Consider the following 25,008-nt stretch of genomic DNA (forward strand, 5'->3'; position numbering starts at 1 on the left):
GGTTTTGAGTGTCTCCAGCTAGAGAGACTCCACAACCTCTCTGAGCAACCCGTGCCAATGTTTACCATCCTCACAGTTAGCCTCTGACTACATACCAAGCCTGGCTCTGTTTTCTTGACTCCCCTTATCCAGGTATTTGTACACATGGATGAGGTCTCCCCTGAGCCCCCTCTTCTCCTGGCTGAGCAGTCCCAGGCTCTCTCAGCCTCTTCTTTTATGACAAATGCTCCATGCCCCCCATCATTTTCCTTGCTCTTTACTCCAGTACAGCTGCGTCTCTGGTACTGGTGAGACCAGCACTGGGCTCAGCTTTCCAGAGGGGTCTCACCAAGGCTGAGCAGAGAAGGATAACTTCTTCCATCTGCTGGCAATACTTTGCCTAATGGACCCCAAGAGACTGGTGGTCTTCAGAGGAGTTATCACTGTCTCATGGTCACCTTGGTGTTACCAGGACTCCCTGATCCTTCCTTGTAAACCAAAGCTAAAAAAATAAAAACTGAAGAACGAGCAGCTAAAATCTATTCACGTGTACAATCATGGCTTACCTTTACTGGCTATGATTCAGGAAAAGAAAATATTCAACAACCACAAAATAACAGAAGACAGAGAATTTCACATTTTGAGTAGGGTTTATTTGCTTGTTATGTTTTTCAATTATAATTAAATTTGCAAATGTGAACAGCCAAAATTTAATGCCAAAGATTATTAAACACAAGTAAAGAAATCACCAGGATTTAACAGCTGGTAGTTTAGCATAAAACAATGTTTGCATAAAACATGACTGGATGATGCAAGTAGCTCTGTGAAGAAATAGGTACACAATTAACAGACCACAACACACACTGAACCACAACTCAACTGCTTTTAAGTTTATCGCGTTGTTGTACTAGGCATTTATATTTATTTGTAATCCTGAATTATTTCATTACAACATACTGAAACTGTCATCATGGATCAATTATTCACTTATAAAGACATTCTACCTTCAAACAGAGTTAAGCCAAATCCTCTCACAGACAGTTTTAGAAGAAAAAACAATGACTGACTGAAAATGCATGCAAAGATCCACAGTAGTTAGGTTACTAATATTTCTGTCCTGACTCTGTAACATTGCCTCATAACATGAATGCTCCATGTGTGTTGTGTGAAAAACAGTTGGGAATCTCATGAAATCCCCAAATGATTTTTTGCTATGTCAAGTCTGCATTCAAACACACCTATATACTTATGTCTCTCAATGCACGTACATACGTGTGCATGTAGAAAGAAGAATATTTAAACACATACACTCAAGACCCCAAAAGATTCTAGAGGTAAAGGCAGGCTTACAAATAAAACAAAATAATACCAGGATGAAATAGTTTTAAACAACAACAACAACAACAAAGGTAATAAATATTCAGTGAGATATATGGCATTATTATAAAGTGCTCTACTAAAATCTCACTTATTAAAATAACGATTAAAAAATTATGTTCCTTTTAATTGATTTATATAATTTGGTAAAGCCATTAAATATTCATTATCTATCAGTGACTCTATGCTTCCTTTAAAATTTTAAACAAATAGATAAAAGCAGAAATTAAAAGGCAAAGCAGTTAAATGAAGCAGTTCTATTGGAGCCCTTCAGGCTTTTGTCCTCAAATTCATTAACAACTGCAAAATTTCAAACCCTAGAGCATCTGAATTAAAAAATAAAACACCAATTAAAATTATGAGGCTAAACAAAATTTAATTGGATTTTAAGGACAATGACAAACTGAGACGTTTTTACCCTATGTTCAAACTGCAAGGTTTGAATTGCAGAAATTATGGAACGCCTTTTCCTGTGCATTTCCTCCTTCTTTCCTCACACATGTGCAATAAAGCTCCACTGAAACCTAGTCCGTAGGTCTCATTTCTCCACATTCCACTTAATTTTAAAAGCAACCTGGCTTATATTTTACTGTATCTTGTCCAGTCTGCTTCCACCCTTCTGATTTTCAGCCAAACTCACAAAAGGGTACATCTACAAGATTGTAAACATTTTAAACAGCTTTATACCGTACCACCAAATTTCTTCTTATTTACCAACATTCACCAAATTTACCAAATTTCTTCTGTACCACTGGAAGTTAAAAAAGAAACGTGGTAATATTGAATAAAAACAACTTCAGGAAATAAAGTGAAACAGCCCCACAATGTGAACCTGTCTCACAGAATTAATAAAAAGCCAAATATTTTTCATATTTCAGTACAGCAATTTTGGTTTTCTTTCCTCCTCTTTTGTTGATGTTCCTCATTAAAATTGCTTTACTCAACCATGGCAAATTTTGGTGACTTTTTTATCCATGGTTTTATGGATGCAACTATCCATCAAATCAGTAAAAAAAAAAAAAAACACCCACCCCACAACAATGAAACCAGTAAATGGTTGTTTTTAATGTCTACTAGAAAGAGCACTAAAGACTAACAATTCAGCTCTGACACCCCAGTTGAATCAAACAGCAAGTAAATTCAGTTTCCTTCAGGAATCTCCTCTGGTCCCGAGAGAGCCCAATTCTCTGTTGTGCAATTCTGCTGAAGCAAATTCACCCTGTACAGAGGGTGCACCACCTCCCTCCCTGGCTGCCTGCACTTGCTCCAATTAAATCAGCTAAGCCCTGATTTGAGGCTAAGGAGCACTGAGTTGGTGCACTGGCCTTGTCCTGCCTCTCTGCATGGATGCAAAATTCGTATCAAGCCACAGAACTGGCAGATGTGGCTCACAGCAAATGCATAATGACAGCATTGTCTCTCTGCTCCCTTGCAAGATCTGAGAGGTATTGAGCTGCTTAAACCAATGCAATATCATTTAACAATACACTCCCTACATTTGGAAGAGAAAAATAAAACCTAAACTAATAAAAATCATAACAGCTGAGCAGGAAAGTTAAGTTTTCAGTACGCTACCTGGCACACCACCAATATACATATTCATGAGCTACGTGGTAAAGAATGTACTAAGAAAAAAGCAATGTCCTCAGCTGCACTTCAGCAGCTTCCCACATTCAACACCAGAATCACACATTCTGGATACAAAACACAGTTACCTGCAGATTCAGCACAATTTCCCCTTTCCAAGGCACTTAAAACTACCTAAAACCTGAAGAGCGGAAATCCCTGTTCCCTTAAGATTTGATCTGACATTTTCATCCTATCAAACACACCCTCAGCAGCAGGGGGTTTTGGCTAGCATGGTGGTAGCACATGAGTTACAGAAAAATATCCCACTTACGTTTTCTTTTAAGTGGCATCTTCTAATTATTCTTTTTCACGAGCATAGCCACTTAGATGGTTTGTAAAAACCTCTGACCCTTGCAAACCCATCAGAAATTTAAGTGCAAAGGCATAGGTACATGTAATTCTGTAGGAGGCTTTCTGTATACAACTATCAGATTAAAAAAAAAAAAGTTTTGGAACCATATATTTTGTGTAATCTTCTTTTTACTTTGAATTCCTTTTAATGGAGTTTAGCCACAACATTTCTGGACACACTTTAAAAACATCACTGAAATAAAGTGATCGGGATTGCTGAATCCAATCTCCTTTTATTTGTTGAATAGCAGCAAGACCGAGGCTTCTAATATCAGGTATTTACTTTTATAGATACTTCACTTTCACTTAATGAAACAGAGATAAATGTGGTCATAAAATCATGAAATACAGTAATGTGCAAAGCATAGAGATAAAGACACTCTAATTGTTTGGCTTGGGTGCAATTCCTCATACCTTTCATTTTATGAAGCAAAATTGTAAATGATAAATGCTCTGAAAAATCAGTGAACAATCCCTTCTGCAAGTTTCCACATCTCTCTTCCATTTTAGAAAAATTGTATATAAATAATTTTACCCAATTATTGAACATGGACATTTTAACCTTTCTGCTCAGTACATTTGTTACACAAGATCAGCTCCAAGTATCAGATGTTGACAGAATGGGCATGTTTCTTGCACAGTGGCTTGTCCTTCTTGGAGAAGAAAGTCTGGCCCTCCAAGCTGTCATTACATACCTGAAATGGGATTAAAAAAAAAAAAAGAAGAACACCCAATTCAGATGGATGAATTGCAGCATAACTATTCAGAATGCCGGATCATGGGACCATTCTATGCATAAATTTATTCAAAGAGTAAGAATTACCTTTTCTTTTAGGGATCCTCTTTTTAGTAATACCAGTGGTTTGTGTAAGCATAATCTTACAGGCGTAAACAACAGGTGTTTAACTGGGAGCAGAGTTGGATTCAGAATTTAGGAAAATAACCCCCCATCATTAAGATTGGGACTTCCCTGTTTGGTTTTTTTGGTCATACAATTTTAGCAAGCAATACCTTGGCTACAGTGTCCTTGTGTCAAAAGCACTCTTGCTTCTTTGGAAACACAGCCCAATTCTTTATGACCTTCAACTTACTCTGAGGAAGTAAATGTCAAGGGTTAAATGCTGGGACACAGGGCTGCAATCCAGGACACCTTTGCTCACACCCGTGCCAAAAGCTTACAACAGCAACACACCTTCCAAATAACTGGGAAAGCACTTTTTGTTTGGGCTCAGGGGATTGAGAGAGGTTAGAGCTGCTAACTCCCACATGGGTCAGGTTAGCACTGCTGCCAGGGTTTGTTTAAAGGCAGAGCAGCTTTACTTACGGAGCATACAAAGCAAGTGTCATGCCAAGTGTGGCCCAGGGCTTCAAGAAACCTGTCTCCAGCTTCAATGGGGAATTCACAGCCGTGGCACATCGTACCAAAGAGGGCATAGTAATCTGCAAAGAGATACAAACAGCCTTTAAAGCACATGCAGAAAAGCAGGACTGACCCTTTGAGAGCTTTGCTCTTTCATTGGCAATAGGTTTGGGCTCGCTGAGGTTTGTTTGAGTATACTGAATAAAGAGCTCCTATATTGAAAGCCTGGGATGTTGACTTCTTGCTAATTCAGTTCTTCTTCTCATCCTTTCAAGTGGGCAATGCTTCTGTCCTCCTGGTGCTTCATTTCCTTGAGATCAACAGTGTGCTGGAGAGGGGGAAATGCACTCCTTGAGAGCACCCATGTGAACTTTACATGTTCCTTCGGTTCTCTCCAACTCTGCTTTTAAAGCACACCCCAGCTTTTCACACTACAGACCTTCTCAGAGAGAAATGAACTCCAAACTGCATTCTGGCAAAATTTTTGCCCCAGGATGCACTACCCAAAACCATGCAATCATTAGGCTTCTGTCCTAATTAGAGTCTAGAAATTTGGGTCAAGTCAGAATACCTTTCTAGTCACTAAAGTACATTGCATGGCTTTAAAAAAAACAAAACAAAACACCAAAACAAAGCAACAAACCCTTCCCTTTCATTATGAAGAACAAGAAGCTTCCTCAGCAATCTCAGGGAGCAGGGACTAAAACAAAAGGCATTGAAACATTCATATTCCCCAGCCCATGTTGTGTGGTCTTTTTCATTTATTTCAACTCTCAAACACCCCATTCTAGGAAGCAAATGTTTTACTCCTGCAGAGACAACAGTGGAATTAGTGCTATAACTTGAAAGAATTTGGGAACAGCACACTACCATGGCAAACATGTCATATAACATTATATTTTCATAAGATGAACTACAGTCAAAAGTAACAGCCATAATGAAGCTTTGGACTCCATCTACCAGTAAGAGAGTGTTACTACCATAGTAACACTGCTTCTGACCTGGATATTAGATGCCAGGGGTCATTTTCAAAGGAGAATGATAAAGGATGGGAAGTGGGGTAGAAGTAGATTTTGTTTCTCACCTAGACTATACAGATCTGCTGAAGCTCTAATGCTTACTGCAGCACAGCCCACAGAGGATCATCAGATGTGTAAGGCCCAAGAGTAAAGTCCTGGTTTTGTTTACTAAGACAGTGTTTTCTGTGATGACCTCCCTGAAAATGAATCATCACAGGAGACATCTCAACAGGATGAAGAACACAAGTGCTCTGGAGTAGCAAAGCCCTTGATGGCTGCCAGTGGCAAGAAACTGCTTCACTGATCACCTCCATTAATCCATGTTACTGGAATGAATTTTTAAGTGTTTAAGAAGAAAGACAATAAAAATATCAAATAAAATATCAAAAAAAATCAGACCTGTGCAAAACCCCTAAAGGACACGGTCTCATAACCATACTCTTTCGGCTCTTTGCATTTGTGGTCATACAGAATCTCACTGATATTTTCCTGGTGCCAGCAGTTACACCCTTTGTAAGTTGGCCTGTGGTTGTGTTGATAAGTTTATTGGCTTTTCTTCTGAAGAAAGGGCAGGAGATAAGGCAGCATAAGGGCATCAGCTTTCTTTTGCATGCTTGAATTGCGATATCACAGAAGCCTTCCAAGGCAGACTTCTTACATAGTCACATATCAGTGCTTCCTGAACACAGCATTTTCAAAACTAGGCTACTAACTCTGCATTTTAATAAAGTTCAAAGTTGTAGATATCCAGAATTTTATTTTAATTTTAGCCTCAACATCTAAACCTAGAACATTCTGTAGATTAATCCCCCTTTAATACTAATCGCTGATGCTGTTACCATTTCAAATACAGACTTAAAATTAGAACTCTCCTTTGCACTAGGAAGAAGGAAAGTTGGCAATGACATTTACTCCTTATTTCTTTAAAATTAGTCATAGACTCATAACTCCAGCTGGACTGAGAGTCTTTTAAAAATTAATATAACTCAAATTAACATCTAGTTAGTGAGCCAGAGCCATTACAAAGTATCACTGCCAATAACACCTCACAGCTTGTGTCTGCATTAACTTTCACTAGCAACTTTCTATCTCAGAAACAAACTTTGCAAGAAATGTAGTACACTTGACATCTTGCCACAGCCCCCCTCCCCCAATATTAAAAAAGCACATTTTGCACAGAAGTTGTAACAGTAGCACAAATCAATGCACTGCACCACACCTGGGTCATTTGGTGGCAGGAACAAGAACTGAACCCTAATATAACAAATCCTGTCACGAACTTCCCACCAAAAGGGGAGTTATTGATTCCTCCAGTACTATTTTTGAATCATCAAATGGTTCCAGGATTAGGGGCTTCACATTGCTTCAGGATGAAATTTCACCGTGCTGTCACACTGGAGGATGCTGCTCATATGCCCGTTTCCTCTGCTGCTCCACAAATTCAGTAGGAGCAACACCCTACCCTACATTTGTCACCAAGTTAGCAATAACCTACAGTGTCCTTTTGTATCTGCCAACATCTCATTAAAGCAGCTCTAACAAGAGAAATTTTGGATAAATTGGCCTACTTCCCTCAAGCTTACAGTACCTAGCACTCTCCATGGAATTCACTGTGAACAACTCTGGGATCAGCTTAGAAGGAAATCTTAGCTTCAAAGAGGTCATTAGAATTTCATGCTAAATCTTTTCTGGTCAATCCATTTCTACATCTCGTGAAACTGCAATGTTCCTAAGAGTAGAAGGAAAACCATAACAAGGGTCCAAACTGACAGTTCCAACACAGCATGCACTGTGAAAACAGATAGTTTTGATACAGTTTTGTCTCTTTGCCATTTCGTGGAAATTGTTTTACAAATTGTTTACTTCTTTCCTAGCTCAGAGGGATACATGGAAAATTTTAAGTAAATCAGAAAACCAACTTAAACCAAAACTATCGATATTAATAAAAATAGATTGACAAGAGGCTCAGCCAATGTGCACTCACAACCCAGAACTCTATCCTGGGCTACGCCACAAGAGGAGTGGCCAGCAGGCAAGGCAGGGATTCTGAACCATCTACTCTGCTCTCCTGAGACCCCACTGGAAGTCCTGCATCAGCTATGGAGCTCCAAGATGGGCTGGATACGGACCTGCTGGAGCAAGTCCAGAGAAGGTCACAGAGATGCGCCGAGGAATGGGGTGCCTCTCCTTTGAGGAAAAGCTGAGAGAATTGCAGTTGTTCAGCCTCGAGAAGGCTCCAGGCGGACCTTACAGCACCTTCCAGTACCTGATGGGGCCCTAGAGGAAAGCTGGAGAGGGACTTTTTACAAGGGCAGGTAGTAACAGTACAAGGGGGAATAGCTTTAAGCTGAAAGAGTACGTTTATATTGGATAATAGGAAGACTTTTTTTACTGTGAAGGTGGTGAGGCACTGAACAGGTTGCCCAGACCAGCTGTGGATTTCCCATTCCTGGAAATGTTCAAGGCCAGCTGGATGGGGCTTTGAGCAACATGGTCTAGTGGGAGGCATCCCTGCCCAAGACGGGGGGGTGGAACCAGATGATCTCTAAGGTCCTTTCCAACCCAAACCATTTTATGGTTTTATAAAAAATGTTATGATTAGCTGGAACTGCTAAAAACCAAACCAGAAATGCTGTGAACTTCTAGGCCACATTGTTCATGTAATATTGCTCATCAGGCTTTCAAGTGCTGTAATTGTACCACTGTATTTCTCCCCTGATGGTTATTTATCCTTGATCCTGCAAAAAACTACCTGGACAGACTGCTCACTCTTGGAAGCCCCTCAGGCTGTGAATAAGGCTATTCAGAGAAAAACACATTACTCCACTAGCACTTGCTTGCATTTGGTAAATAAGGAGATTTACATAAACTTCACAGTATTTTAAACCCAACCAGAAAGTCACCCTAAAACTAACACTTTGATGTATCACTGATACTCCAGCTGAGGATTTAACAGGAATAGGTAATACCAGTGATAAGAAGCCTGCTGCTGGCTGGAGCTGATGAAGAAATCCTCACCAACTCCTGCTGCAAACTTCAAGTGTCTACAGCAGCATTTGCTGCTTTGAATTGACATCGCAAAGCTACATGAAATTGCTGGGGCACTTCTAACGTGCAGCTTGAGGAAAGGGAATTATTTATTTTCCCCCAATGCTACTGAGTTTGGCTTTCCTGCGCAGCTGCAGTAAACTTTGGTTGTGTTGCTTCTTACCCGTCTCACAGTAGGGATCACCATCTTCTAAGTGAAAGACATTATTGCGGATGGGGTTATGACAGGCCACACACACGAAGCAGGAAACGTGCCAAGTTTGTTTCAAAGCATTTATTACTTCCTGTGGGGATTAGAAAAAGTGTTAGGAACACATGATTGCGATGTGGTGACTAGATTGTGGTAGCCAAGCCTCCACACTTGATTCATTTCAAGAATACTTCGTTTCCTGCTGCTACTTTGAAAATGGGTTGTGCACACAAGTTCTGCAGTGTTAAACTTAATGGGGTGCTTTATTTATGGTACATCTCCTTATTTTTCATGAGCAACCCTTTGGGGTTTTTGGAAGGTTTGGCATAGAGTTGGACAAATTTTAACAACTCTTTTGTTTAAATTCTTAATTTTAACCAGGATCTCACCCATAATGGTCCCCTGAAATAAGAAAAGCAGCACCTCTGCCTTCTCTTGAAGTCTGTGAAGAGTTAATCAGAAGACACCGCACAGAAAATTACGACTGTTCGGTGTTGTTTTGGAAGATGCTATAGTGCCAAATATGACTTGAGAATTGTGCTGCCAGAGCCCTGCATGACCCCAGTTACAAAAGAAGGCAGACACATTGCTGTCTGCAGTGAAACAGCAGCCGATCAGCTGGCTGCTCAAATGAGCAATATCAGTGCCCAGCAGGATAACACGTCTTTCCATCTACATTAACACTGGGAATATTTCAGTACTTCTTATCTAGCAAGCAGTGTGTTCTTCAGTGCTCAGTTCACCTAAGGAGGATTTTTTTTCTTTTTACTTCCCTCTCCCACTTCCCTCTTCCCATTCTGTAAAAAGCTGCCAATTTAAAGCATTTTGCTCAGGAAAATGTGGTAATCCCAACAGCTACAGAACACCTTCACAAAAACAGGAGTTGAGCTTAGACGACCCAAGGAGAATACAGCACCTTTTCCCAAAGAGATTGAAAAGGTTCAATATTAGAAGATCTAAAGGTGTATTTTGTATGTGATGAGAGCAGAAAAGGTGTGTTGAGTATATTTGAAAGAATGCAGACTGGGCCAGGTAAAATGTAATTTCATTGCAGAGAAGCACTGAACACAGTGATTATTGTTCCCACCAAAAACCAGGCCACGTGCGGGTTACCTACCCCAAGGATCTTCCTCTGGCACTTTGAACACTCAGGGGCAAAGAACTTCTCATAGCAGACCTCACAATACAGCATCCCTTTCTCTTCCACAAATCCAATGTATGCCATGGAGGTTTTGCAGTGGGCACAGTTAAACTCCTCTGGATGCCATGACTTTCCCAAAGCCACCAAGAAGGGTCCCCTGATTAGAAAGAAGAGATACTGTCAGCAAATGCACCTAGGCTGGCACCTGCAAAAGCTGTAAATGGATTTATCTGCCATAGCTCTGTGTCATTACTACAGTGTTCCAAACACACACTTCTCCATCCCTTTTTCCTCCTACAGGCTCTAAGAAGTATTGACTGTATCCATCTCTGTTAAACTCTCTCCTATAAATGCCTGCCCACAGTAAACACTAATTCTTTTTACTTCACTGCATTTCCGAAATCTTATTTTAGAACTATATTAAATACAACACTGAAGTGTCTGCTAGGGAAGTGAAGAAGAAGAAGGATGTTTCCCATGTTCCCAATTCTATCTCTTGCAAAGAGATATTTGACTCAGTGATGTGATCAGCTCTCCTACAATCTGCATTCATATTGAGAATACAAATACAGGAGCACTAGGAGCAGATAACATCAGTTTCTTCTGAGAAAAAAATTCAATCACTGTCCCTATCTAAAAAGTTTCTTACAGGATAATCCATCCTAGTTATAGGAGGATTTTTTTGTATTAAAATAGGTAAATTTTTTTCCAAACACACAGCTTGCTCTATAATTTGCAAATGTAAAATAACTATACTTTTAATAGCATTTGTCTGGTTAATTCAATACAGTTAATAGAAAAGAAATTTATCCATTTTTCAGTCAATAAAAAATTCTCAGTTTGTAACTCATGAGTCCCAGGTATATATCATTGTCTTTATATTCATATGAAAATATATTCAGCATGTTAATCTCTTTAGTGAACATATTTACTTTAAAGAGGTGCCTCCAAGGTCTTGCCAACACTCAACCTTCCAGAATTTAGGTTTCAGATGAACTTTCTGGTTCAAGTTAACTTCCATCACCAGATTTCCTGTTTTTCCAAAACTAATAAAGATGTAATTTTTTCAAGTAGTGCTTAATTTTTTTTCTGATCTAATACTGAAAAAAACCTGGAAGGTACTAATAAGACGACCTGCTGCTAAAGTTTTTTGGAAATCAAGTCATCTACAAGAACATTTTTGTCTAAAATTTTCATATGAACAAAGCAACAGCAATAAGGAAAAAAAACCCAAACAAACAAGAAAAAACCCAAACATCCCCCCCCCCCCCGCCCCAAATCTGCCTTGAAATTTACTTATGTTGACTCTAAAATGGAAATACAAGTGGGATGAGGATAGAGGGCAATTTCATCAAGGACAGAGTGTAAAGACTGTAATTTCTCTTCTATATTTTTTCTGGCAACACTATGTATTTTCAGCAGGATGAGAAGTCAAAGACAAAGGACTCAAACAGATTTAGGACAGACTCAAAGATTTAGGATAACCCAAAGACCTTGTAAGATGATGAACATATTTAATCTGGGCCAGTTTTTTTCTATTCACCCCTGTTTATTTGAGGGAAGGCAGTGAGAAGGGGCTCCTTAAAGAGAAGCTTGTAGCTCTTTAAGGAGGGAGCTGGGGCTGAGCACAGCTCTCCAGCCCCGCTCCCAGTGGATGCCTGAGCAGTGCAAACACTGACCTAACCCGATACCCTCCCACTGCTCTACAAGCACCTTTTTACATCAGTGCCCTCTCAGTTATGTACTGATCAAACAATACAAGCCCTTATGTACAACAAAGTGCCCTCAGAGCACCATGTCAGCACAGGCTAATTTAACAGATTCATTAACACGGGGCTGACACTAAAGACGCTCTCCCGGCTTCAGGTAGGATTGAGTTTCTGGCCATCTGCACTGAAATGACAGGCTCAGCTCTGCAATGGGAAGCAGGCATGCTAGCAACAGGAGGAGAAGGAATTTTTACATCTGCTGCATTTAGCTCTCCAGAGTTTACAGCCCTGACATGTTGAGGTCATCCATTCAGGACAGTGCGCAGGGACGCAGACGGACGGGGAACAGCCTGAGAGTGCACCTATGGAGTTCCTCTCCCAAAGCCCCCAGACAGCTGGGGCTGTGCCCTGCACAATGTCTACGAGGTGTTCCATTAGTGCACTGGCTCCCTGTGCACACATGTCCAGAAGAACACTTTCTAAATACAATTTTACTTTCAATCAGGCCGCAGTTTAAACATGTCAAGCTGATACTGCGGCTTAACGATACCTGCAACTTAAAAGCTGCCCCAAAGCACATGGAAATAAAAAAAAAAAAGCAAAGAAAAAAAATACCTGCCATGTAAAATACACTAAAACATGATATTCAGAACTTGGAGGTGTTCCCAGTCTCTGCATAATTTTGCCATCAAAATGATAGCTTCCAGTAATGAAATGTATTAATTTCCTCTATTAATTTGAAAAGGACTTTAAAGTCCCTGTTTGAGTAGGGGGGCAGGATGCCCACACTCACGCAATGTGACAGAAGTAGCTAGGGGAATGTAATGGTAGGAAGATGGCTGTAGATGGCTTCATCCTACATTTCCCTATTTAAAAACAAAACAATTAAAAATCCCATATGCCTCTGTCAACGAGAACATATTTATAGAAGTAGAGCTAAAACCCCACATTACTGCTGTATGGATGGGATATGGGATGACCCAACTGGCAACAGTTGGGTATGACCCAACTATGTAACCCCAGGCTGCTTTGACATGCTGAGTATTTCTGAACAAATTTCTGGCACCACCACTTAGACCACATGAACGGAACTCAGAGATTAAAATGAACTAGTAATTTGATTATTTTTTGGAAAGAGATTCTGATTGGTTTTCAAGAGTGTTTGCAGAATCTAATGCTCCAAAGGGATCATCAGGCACATGACTTTAGTAGTCACCCCAAACATTTGGGTTCTGTGCGTGACAATGATATTGGGGCAAACTGAAAGGAGGAGTAAGCAACATACAGGAAATATAAGAGCAGTTTCAATGACTTAACACTCATAACTAAATATAACTTCATCAGTATGATCGTGATGTATTACATTGCTATGCCAATAATTTAGTTTCTCATGTGGCTTGTATTATGATAGCAAGCCAGAACTGAAATTTGGTGGTAGAGAGATCAAAAAGGATTTCTACATCTGTTAGGAAGACCAATCACCTCACAGTTAACCATGCAGCAGTTCTACATTCTCGGAAGTTTCTTCTCCTCCCCTGGAAATGGCACAGTATAAAGTTTGTGTATAGGAGGTGCTGAAGGGAAGCACCATTTGTACTTTTTCCTTTTGCCTTTAAAAACAATTATGCTTTATGAAAAGGTGACAAAGCCAAATCATCATTCACAGCAGACATGCCAAAGAGTATGTTCTCAAAGGCAATCCAGAGAAAACACATTTGGACTTCAAAGGAAGAGCCAACTCTGCAGTGCAGAACTTGGTAAGGCTGTCTGGGAACCAGAAGTCTTCATCAGGAAATGCCAGAAGTCTGCCAGACCGTCACAGCAAGTAGAAAGAGAAATTCAAGAGAAATTCGGTTTGCCTCTAGCTTTGCTTCTTTTAAACATAGAAAGAAAAGCTTGCTTAATGAAGCTTTGGAAAAAAATGGAACCTTCAGACAATCACTGTGTGAATAATTGAAGATATATTAAAAAGTTATAAGGTGTCTCTAAGAAAGGTTTTGGCTCATCCAGCCATGGTTATTCTATGCCTGAGTGTAAAGTAACCAACTCTAAAAAGCATTTTGGCTTCAAAACAGATGTAACAATGCAATGCCATTTGATCCTCCTCCTACCTTTTCATGGGTAAAGCTATCACTGAGGGCATGTGTAATTATGCTAAAACTTGAACTCAAAATGCCATTGCAGTCTTCCACATCCACTGTATGCTGTGAACACGAAGAATATTTGGCATTGATTAATGTACATCAACTCATCTCAGAACACCTTCTTTTAATATTTGAGCAGGCATTTAACATATGAAGAAATATAAGGATTTAAACACCAACAGCAAATTACAAAGAAGTCAGATGTGGGCACCAATTACTATTCATGAAAAGGTGTCACTTACAAGAGGTGACAATGGCTTAAGTACAGTCAAGTGGGGCCTCTGCAGTTTGTCCTCACGTATCCACTAAGGAGTAAATGTTGGTCCACAGACCAATACTCTACACTACTTAGAGGGCAGCAGCTCATCTCTTTTTTTAATTGTGATCAAAACCGAGGAGTGGGGAGTCACAGAAAGTGATTTAAAGGCCAAGAGGAGAGGGGAATTGCTCAGGACTGAGACCCCACAGCACAGAGTACCAGCAAAACCTGATAAACAACTGCTGTAAAAGGCATTGAAGTCTCTTGTATGAAAGATGCATATAGTGCACTTTGTGTTTGGTTTAAAACTGAAATAACAGTACAAAAAAGAAAGTGAATGGTTTCTTTCACGTTACTTACTCGACACAAATCCAAATCCCAGAGAACAAAAAGGATAGATTACTAAAGACAGACAGAATTATTATATAGGCCAAACTGTTCAAGGAATCAGATGAATCTCATCCCCAAATAAGTATGCCTTTTCTGATATTAATCTTTGATTTTGCAATGAAGCAAAAAAAACCCCACCTGGATTAAGATGCATAGGTACACGTGTGTTGGGAATGTGTGTAAGTATTTTCTATTGCTTCAAGGGGTTTAGGTTCATATATTTTTATTTCCTTGATGTATCCAGTGGAAGTAGGAGTAATTTTTCCAAAACATCACAGATCCATTAGTAAAGATTTTTCTAAAATTAGTCCAGTGCTAACAGAACTGACAGTGAACTACAACAACAGAAATCTCATGGAAGCTGGACTCAGTTCACCCCTAAAGATCGAGTGATTTGCATTGGCTGGTTCTGATGTAGAATCCAAGCCAGGGCTCAAGAGGCTACAAAAACCCATGGTGGAAAGGCTGATTTTCTGTTATAATGAATGGAAATCATACAGCTTACAGAGTCCCTAATTTTTCAAAACTTTCTAATCAAAATGTCTCTTTTCTTTAATTAAGATGCAGGCTCTCTTATATTGTCCACTGGAAACATAGGATATAGATAAATAAATTAAAAAAAAAAAATTAAAGACATTACTTTCCCCCTGTAGTTCAACAATAGAAATGACTGAATAAGCAAGAAGAAAACACTTTCAAAGAATACAGTACTTTCAATAATCCTAAGAGATTTCTATTTTGGGGAAGAAATAAAATGCAAGGTGGATGAAAATGAGGATAATTTGCACACTGGCAATACAAGCAATTACAGTACCCTAAATAAGACAATCATGACTAATTGTCAGAAATGACTGACTGAACAATGCAACCCAGATTCAATTCTCCCTCTATACAAAATTCCGGCTAATGGTAGGATATCTTATGGGATCAGCAGAACTTATTTAACTTAATCTCTATTGGCAAACTTGTGTTTGTGTTGCTCAATGTTTTCTACCCATTTCATACAGGTCAAAGACAATAGCTTTGTCCAAAGCTAAATGTCCTAATGTCCAAAGGCCACAGAGCCCATCAAAGAGCTTGAAATCCAGAAACACAGGAAATTATTACCAATCCAGTCCTAGTAATTGTTAAAACATCACTTTCCTTTCTTCTATGGATGCTATTTTTCTTCTTCTCCATTAGAAATTACACTTTATAAATCAACATTAGTCTTTCTAAGACTATGCTCTCTGATTGGTTTCCAACTAGCTAATAGTCCCAATTCTATCAGAATGGGTGTATACATAAAATATAACTTGCAAATTTTTCTTTGGTCTTACATTTTCTCCATTCCATCCAGCTTTCTGGTCCTCTGTAAAATGGAGTGTAAGACTGTGTTAGCAGTTCACAATACTTTTCCTCCAAAGTAGTTTCATTCTCAGTTTTGTTAGATAAACCATGCATGAAAACAGTGTTCTGCATTACCGAAAAGAAGCCTTAAACCACCTGTGACTAAATAATCAAAATCCACGAAAGCAAAACAAAGCCCTGCTGTGAGAGAGGCTGCAGGATGAACAGAATCATAGAATCATTTAGGCTGGAAAAGACCTATAAGATCATAAAGTCCAACTGTTCACTCAGCACTACCAAATTCACCCCTAAGCAATTTGTAAGTGCCACATCTACATGTCTTTTAAGTACCTCCAGGATGGTGACTCCAAGACCTCCCTGGACAGCCTGTCCGAGTGCTGGACAACCCTACTCATGGAAATTTTTTTCCTAATATCCAAAGTAAACCTCCCCAACACATCTTGCAGCTATATCCTATCACTTGAGGAACATTATTTCCATAATGATAAAAGAACTTTTGACTACTGACCTGACTATAAACCTGATGACTCCTCTGAACCAGCCTCCACATCACTGCAACCTCCTTTCAGGTAGTTGTAGAGAGGAGTAAGGTCTTCCCTGAGCCTCCTTTTCTCCAGGCTAAACACTCCCAGCTCTCTCAGCCACTCCTCACAGCACTTGTGCTCCAGACCCTTCCCCAGCTCCGCTGCCCTTCTCTGGACACTCCCCAGCCCCTCAAAGTCCTTCTTGTAGTGAGGGGCCCAGAACTGCACACAGCTCTCGAGGTGTGGCCCCACCAATGCTGAGCACAGGGGGACAATCCCTGCCCTGCTCCTGCTGGCCACACCATTGCTGATCCAGGCCGGGATGCCCTTGGCCTTCTGGGCCCCTGGGCACAGCTGGCTCATGTGCAGCTGCTGTCACCAGCACCCCCAGGTCCTTTTCCTCTGGGCAGCTTCCCAGCCACTCTGCCCCAGCCTGTAGTGATGCCTAGCATTGTTGTGGCCCAAGTGAAACAGAGGACTTTGCCTTATCGAACCTCAAAAAACTGACCTCGGCCCACTGATCCAGCCTGTCGCTCTGCAGGGCCTTCCCACACTCCAACAGACCAACACTCCTGCCCAATTTAATCACCTGCAAGTGTGACTAAATGTGCCCTTGAACCCAGTCTGGATCACTGATAAAGATATTAAGCAGGACATGCTCCAATACTGAGCCGGGGGAGCAACCCTGGTGACCAGCCACCAACTGGATTTCGCTCCATTCATCTCCACTCTCTGGGCCTGGCCGCACAGCCAATTCTGCACACCCCAAAGAGTGTCCCCAGCAAGCAGATACACACCTAATGACCTGGTTACAGTGTGCACACATGGGAGTGCGCTTCCCTGCTGGAATATGCTCCGCCCGCTGAACCAGCGTGTCTTGCTCATTTAGCTGAGGTGTTGTTGCAGCTTTTTCACTCGGCGCAGTTGTTCCAGGTGATTTAATACTGTTTGATGTCCACCCACTGACAGGACCTGGGGAAAGAACGCCAAAAGCATTTAGAGGACCATCTTTCAGTACCAAGTAAATTAACTTGAAATACAAGCAACCAACAACATTTGCCTAACATCATTGTCCAGTGTATACCAGAGCATACTAAAAAGCATTCATTTTCCCCTCCTCCCCCAACAAGTTACCAAGAAGGTCCTACCTACTTTATGAAATGTCTGTGAAATAACACAGAATTGTTTTGGCTAACTTGGAGACATAGTAGACAAATTTTAACATGTTGAAGAAGTTAGGTAAAAGAATATACAACCTGCAAAGGCATTATTTTGTTTTAGATACAAAAGCCGAAGCCAAAAACATTAGTGTATGAACAGAGGCAGGAGAAAATGACATACTTACTCAAAAAATTTTACAGTGAGTGCAATAGATCATAGATCACTGCTAACGTGTTAAACAAGAACATACATTCAGTACAACACATGTAGGAATTTAAACTAAAGTACTGTATAAGCAAAATTTGTTTCTACATTGAAAATTAAACACTGGTCTAGATCAGTGGATTCTGCCAATCTGAAGCACTCCAAAGGTCATGTTCACATCCTCCTTATAGAAGTATGACACAAATAAAACCCTGACATTTTCAGAAATGTATATGCTGCACACTTTCATGTGTACTCAGGGTTTTAGAGTTGGAGAACAGACATAAGCTTTTATGGAGTTTGAAAAAGGCATTTACAAAAACAAAAGGCACAAATGATACTGTTGTAAGGGTAGTGAAGAAACAAACAGTCCTCTCCTTTTCTTTTCCTTCTATTGATATATATGTACCTTGGTAACGTACAAGCTTCAACAACATGGGTTTATGGGAGCAGATATTCCTGTCATGAGGAGGTATCTTTCTTTTTCAAGTGCATTATAAAAAGAGCCCACATTTCCATAGCCTTTTATTTGCAACCACAGGAAAAAGAAACCTGGAGCTGTTACTTGGTGCCCTGGCTTTAGTGCAACCTTGCTAAACCCTGTAAATCAAAGAGTGAAGTTAAGACCCAAGTGGAAACTCAGAGGCAAACAACCAAGCAATGACCCAGACATCGGACAGTGCAGGATGATGCTTCTGCTGCAGAGATGCACCTCTCCAAGACCAGGGTCAAGGCACTGGTATACAGCTTTGCAAAAAAATCTAGTTTGTGGAGCTGTTAGTCTCTGTGCTATTTGTCCTCTCTTGTTTTTTATATCTTCCAGGGAAAAGATGAAAAACTCTTTCTCTTCATCTCCATTAACATAATGCTGATCAGCCTCTGTCCTACAGAAAAGTTGCATGTATTTCTCAGGCAAAACATTGCATTCCCTGCTGCAAGAGAAGTGCCATAGTAATTCACAGAGAAGATAGATTTAAGCAACACTGAATCCACAGAAAATCCAACATAAATGCCAATATTGTGCTATTTACAGAATATAGCCAAGCACTACACAGTTTAATCAAAACATTACCATGAACTTTAGCAACTCCTTCCCCTTCTCATATGTAGGCTAAGATAACGTATCTGGAAGAGAAATCCTGTTTAACACCAGTCCTTTTGTAATATAATTAGACTTAGTATTAACCTGCTGATATGGGTTCAGTACCTGCTTTTGCTTACTCTTTCTGTGTATGAAGAAGAAATATATATCTTTTTGTTTTGTTTAAGTGGCTGGTTTACCAAAATTTCTCACGTCAGATCATTTCAAGACTGACATCTTTTTGGATTCTATCCAGAACCTGATGTAGCAAAAAACAGAACAATTCATAACTTTTTTCTAGTTTTATTCCTTTTTTAAAACAAGACTATATTTCATGTATAATTAATTAATGAATCTGCAATATCTTGAAAGAATAACATCTTTATTCTTGAAGCATTCAACATTCCTGAATGGAAAGAATTTAGGAATAGAGGCACTTGATCTTGAACAAGTCACTGCTACTGTAGCTCACTTTAAATTATAAATGCCTGCTAAGATGAAAACCTAGGAAGAGATAAAAATGAAAAAGGTGGCAGAACAGCTTTTAAGACACGAACAAAAGTGGTGTTGATTAATAGCACTTTCCTCCTCTGTCATCACACATGGCTTTTCAATTTTCAGATTCCATTTCACGAGAAGACAGGAATACAGACTAAACCCAAATCTGTTTGAAGACTGCTTTTGCCATTAATCAAATTGCAGCACAGCTTCTAGTGTATTGCTAATTTCTGTTTGGATTATCTACTGAATCCCAAAGCCTATTCAGACATATCAGCTGTCTTGTTTGCACTGTGTAGCTAAAAAAAGTCTTTCTGCTTGCTTAAGGGGGGGAAAAAAAAAAGCACAAACATCACAATCGATCCCTTTTCTTTGGTCTCATTACAGCTTTCATTACTGCTGTTTTTATGAATGATGCTTTTCTGAACACTACCTAACTTCAAAGTTTCTACTGGCCAGGAGGAGAATTTGTCTACATAAACCTTCAAACCTTCAACTCCACAAAGCTGTTAGATCAGTCATTTCCGAGTTATTTAAAGCACTAAAAAGTGAGAGAAGGAGATAATCCATCATATTAGAACAGAAACTCTCTTTTATGCAAAACATCATAGAAGCCACACAAATTAATACTGTGCCAAGCAAGAGCTGTGACCTGAGCATAACCAAGCTGGCCATTTAGTGTTGAGGAAGCTCCCTGCCCACGCTCCCAACTTGTGTCCATTCTCTGAAGGATTCTCTTTCTCTTTGCTGGTAATCACATTAAGACCTTGTTGGTCTTGCCCAGTCTCATTCTCCTCTACTCCTGTTCTGAAGTTGACTCAAGCATCTTTCAGTTCAGAATTTTCTTCCTAAAGAAGAGGAGTCAGCCTGCTTCCTTTGCCTTCAGATCCACACCCTTATTAAAGATAATACACCACTAAAGTACTGTAATATCTACATCTATATCAAATACCTTATTTAATATACTGGCTCCTTTGTAAACCTCCTACAGTTCTCTAGATTTATTTCTCTTTTTTTCACCATAGATCATTCTCCCTTCCTCACTGCTTGATTTGCCTCAGCCTTTTATCTCCCTCATTTCCTTCTGAACACCAGCAGGAGGATAGCTTTTATTTGCTAATTCTGTCTTTCCACAGGCCACAAACATACCTTTAACACTTCAGTAATTTCACCAAAGGTTCATTAGTTCCACTGCAACCCACGGACCATTTTTTTGTTGGTGGTGACATTTTCGTTTAGTTGGTCTGCTTTTGATTTTTAAAAAACCCACTATTAATTCCCTACTTAAATCTGTATGAATTCTCAGTACCTTTCCCAACGATATTCCTTCTCTTGTAACTAGAGAATTTCAAATATTAAGCCTGTTTTCTTGTTTAGATAGAACACTGATATTTTCCATATATTCCTTCTACTTCAACAGCAAGTTTAACACTCCAGTGGAGAATATGTTTTTACTGCGGAGAGGAAGGGGATACTCTGAGCTCACGTATTCTCTTTCCCTCCTTTCTTGTCTCTATTCCCTTGGAAATCTTTCAGATTGAAACACAACCACTCGATTTAAAAACATCAGGCCCAGAAAACTGATGCAGGTGGTTTATTTCTTGCAAGGTGAAGGTTTTACCAGGGCACACGAGGAATGCCAAAGTAGGTACAAATCTTTACACCCAATCCAAGTGAAAAGCTCTCAACTCTTGGCAACCAGTCAGAGCTCTCCTGTAGTTTGTGGTTTATACTTTGCTTTTTTTATTTTACACATACCATCAGCAGCGATGTTCTCAAGGAATACTGGGGAGATTGATGCCCCAGTAACCAAGATGTGTTGAGGTGCATGTACGTTTTTAATTGCAAATGGTGACTGATTAGTAATGGGAAATCAGCCTCCTGATGACACAATCTCATCCCATATTTTCCTGTTGCCACCTCTGTTGCTTGAAATGGGACAAAGCACAGCAACTTTCGTGGGAGGTCTGAAGACTTAAAACTAAAATAAATAAATACAATTAATAAATAAAAGAAATAATTTATAAGAATTATACACTACAGCAGGAGCTATTCTGATCTGAGTACCAGAGAGGTTTGGGTTCTTTGCAAGTCATGAGAAGATGCCTGTGGCCAAATTTTAGAGTTTTGTAGGCTTCACTTCTCTCTTTTTAATTAAACATTCTAAAGCACTGCTGATTTACACTGATGTATTTTCATAGCTGGTTTTCTTTTTCTAAAACCAAAGACACTCTGTACCTGACTATCAACTTTCTATTTTATTAGGTTTAAGTTTAGCAAACCCACAGTGTTTGCTTTCACCAAACTCCATGGTATGGCTAGTTTAATATTTAACAATCTTTCAGGCAGGGTAAAGAACTGCCTTTTTTTTTTTCTTCTTTTTTAAAAATCCCAGTGTGACTTTGCCCTTGTTAGTCTAACAATAGGTTGTTCCGTCGCTGAGCACATGGATAACTGCAAACACTGCTGAAAGGTCTGGAAGACAAAGGGAGAAAGGCGGATACGCGGCAGTGCCAAAGTCACTTTGACAGAGGTTCTCTGGTGCGTAGCAACAATACAACAGCCTGAACTGTTTAACGCTCACTTAAACATAACATCAGCCTTCATGTAATATCTATAAATAACAATGCTACTTGAAGCAGTGGGAGTGCCAGAACTTCATTTTAAACTGTTCTAACTCAGTGATTTATACACTGCAATCAAACTACTGTATTATAAATGGAAAATATAAAGCTTCATACGTCCAATTTTCTGACTTTTCTCAATATATCTGTAGTGTAAGACATCTTCCTGTTCCTTCCCTCAAAACCCAACAGATGGCCGGATGAAGCAACGTGTCTGAAAAGCTCTGCTGTCAGCTCACTGCACTGGCTAAATGTAAAACCCCATCCACTCCCAGGCCCGCACAAAATAACACAAGTTCAGTGCAGATTGCTACAGGACAAGTACAAGGTGAGAAAAAAAACAAAACAAAACCTCCAAAAAACTCCCCCCAACAAATGCAAAGTTCAACCCCTGTATTCCATAGTCGTTTTTTTTGTTTCTTACCAAGTCTTGGAAACACAGTCAGAGCTCAACTCCTTTTGCTGATTAAAGGCAGAACAGAACAGATTAAACCATTATCATGTCTTTAAATGCTGGGTGAAAGATGGTATGCACCCGTGGAAAATCAAAACAGGTGCCACCTCGGCCACATTTCAACAACCCCGGCAACTAGAGGGAATAGTTCCTGCGTTAGTAACCAGCCTTTTGACTGGAAAGGTTCCGGGTAAATTAGCTGTAAAGCATCTTAATTAAAATGAGTATGGTGGTTTTGGCTCACTCAGCCTGTCTCCTTCTGATTTGTTACATCACATACCATCACAAATTTGGCACAACTGGCGTTGCTTTTATCAAAAAAGCGACTCAAGAAGAAAGAGAAAACTAAGCCCTGTATGACAGTGTTGCATTTCTCTGGCAGTATAGAAACCCATTTGGTAACTTTCTGCAGATAAGACTTTGTCTCCCTTGCTTTTAGCTCCTATTCTGAACTCGACAGCTTGTCTATGCCTGCAGAGGGCATGTCTGTCCAGTCTCATGTAGATTATCTGCCAGTTTCATGAAGCTGATGTTTGACACTGAAGTCCATTAAGAATGCATTTACCAGAGGAATACTGGCTTTGCATTTGCTGAACAAATATTAGACATAATTCCTGGATGTCCTACACCTGTGCATCTGAACAGGACACATCACTGCTCGGAGCTGGTGCTAGCTAATGGAGAGGAACTCATTGGTGAGTCAGTCTGTAAGAAGAAGTTACTTTTTAACAAATCAAAGACGATGGATATCTAATTTTGGAGGTCAGTGAATGTTCCCTCTTGATGTGTGTGAAATAACCATAGAGCCAAAACCCTCCGCGTCTCTAAAGGAATACAGAAAGAAACACGCATCTGTCCAACTAATGCAAACAATTCATTTAAGTGCGCAACTTAGTGCAACAGCACGTGAATTTGGCAAAACCAAAACACGGGAAAATTGTCTAAGGTCATGTTTTTAACAGAAAAACTGAATTTCTATTCAGCAGATCTTGTACTGAGGTACACCAGGCCATTCTGTCTCTAAAAAGCAGGTGGTACATTTCTGCATCATTACTATGATCTGACCCTTCTTAAAGATGAACATTCAAGTTTTAGAAACACACCCTTTTTTTTTCACCAACTCTACAGGAGTTACAATTCCATACTGCCATCAAGTTAAGGTTAACATTTATAAATTACTCTGGTTTCACAATGGGTTTTGCTTGGCTAAGTGACTTCACATTAATTAACTTGTAAGAACAAACTCTTGTGGTTTGCTGTCACGTGATGATATAATAATTTAGATTAGATGAAAAATTAATTACAGTCCATAGACCAGGATCAGAAAGGTTTTGTGTTTTGACCTATCAATCATAACACTTTTATGGAGAAGGCTCTCTGCTTCCATGAATGGTGACTACATCATGGAGCAGCAACCTTTAACAATCTTCTTCAGTGAAAAATAGTGGAACTGTTTCTATTTTGGGACCTATCTTTAACAGGGGCCTTGCCATCAACATAAGAATTTGTCTTAATGACTAGCAGTGTTAACCCAGTTTCTTCCTCATAGTCAGACCATGGTCCTCCATGGCCAAGTAGCTCCTTGAACTCCCATAATTAGTCCTCCTTTTAAATTCCTGTTCTAAAAAGGAAATAAATTAGTATGAGAGGGTCCTAAAAACAAAATTGCAGAGCTTTAGAACATGGTGATGGTGACACAATAGCTTGGTTGCTTTTTCCATGCAGAGGTATTCCCAAAGCTATCAGCTTAACTTACCAAGCCTGTATAGCCTGTAAGATCAACAGAATTGATATAGGGGCTGGAGCAATTACAAATGAAACACAGAAAACCAGAAGTGACAAGGATGAAAAGTGCTGCAGTCCATCCCTTTATGGTACTTGATCCCTTAAGGACTTACTGGCAGTACAAGCATTTTGGGGCAGCACATTGTATCTCAGTGTCTGCCTCTCCACAGCCCCATCCTGTTTGTCCCGATGGCAAACTCCACAGTTTGATATAGTCTGTGTTTTTATCCCATTTCCTCTACATAAATAAGTAGCAAGGAAGGAAAGACTCAAACTACCAGTAGAGCACCATATCAAGTCACGCCCAGGAACAGGCTTGCACTTTCTTTTCCTTTTAAAATTTTAATATTATTACAGGAATGGGATATAAACAAGAAAATGCAGCAAGAAAGCTATGGATAACTCCAGAGGAGGTAAATGCAAGGCTACCAAGTACAAGAAAACAGCTTCAAGGAAATAGCAGAATTTTTAAAACAAAGTTGTCTAGGGAGTACTTTCTATGTGCTTGCAGCCAGTTTCTAAGTGTGTTCCCTCTGCTGAAGGGATCATATGCTTAACACATGTGCTTGCTCAGGATTAGGCAACTGACAGTTGTGCATATTGCAAAATATGCTGACATTCCCTAGCAGCTCTGCTGGAAGGGGATTATATATCCCACTGATACCAGGCTGAGAAAGACCCTGGGAATAAGAAACTGGCACATCTGAGTAAAGGGTCACTTACAATAACGA

The 25,008-nt window shown here is 39.8% G+C and overlaps 1 protein-coding gene across 8 annotated transcripts in view; it reads right to left on the bottom strand.

Annotated features, from left to right (window-relative positions):
* Positions 1-610: 610 nt before the first annotated feature.
* Positions 611-25,008, bottom strand: part of PDLIM5 (PDZ and LIM domain 5) — a 123,973-nt gene continuing 99,575 nt past the window's right edge. For all 8 annotated transcript variants that reach the window (XM_040064485.1, XM_058420728.1, XM_040064493.2 and 5 more), the window contains 5 exons: positions 17,268-17,442; positions 10,071-10,251; positions 8,927-9,047; positions 4,661-4,776; positions 611-4,031 (listed from right to left, as the gene is read on the bottom strand). In XM_040064485.1, coding sequence (XP_039920419.1) covers positions 3,942-4,031; positions 4,661-4,776; positions 8,927-9,047; positions 10,071-10,251; positions 17,268-17,442 — 683 coding nt within the window. In that variant the 3' untranslated portion in view covers positions 611-3,941. The remainder of the gene's footprint in view (positions 4,032-4,660; positions 4,777-8,926; positions 9,048-10,070; positions 10,252-17,267; positions 17,443-25,008) is intronic.

This window comes from Hirundo rustica, chromosome 5 (genome assembly GCF_015227805.2).
Source record: "Hirundo rustica isolate bHirRus1 chromosome 5, bHirRus1.pri.v3, whole genome shotgun sequence".
Lineage (NCBI taxonomy): Eukaryota > Metazoa > Chordata > Aves > Passeriformes > Hirundinidae > Hirundo > Hirundo rustica.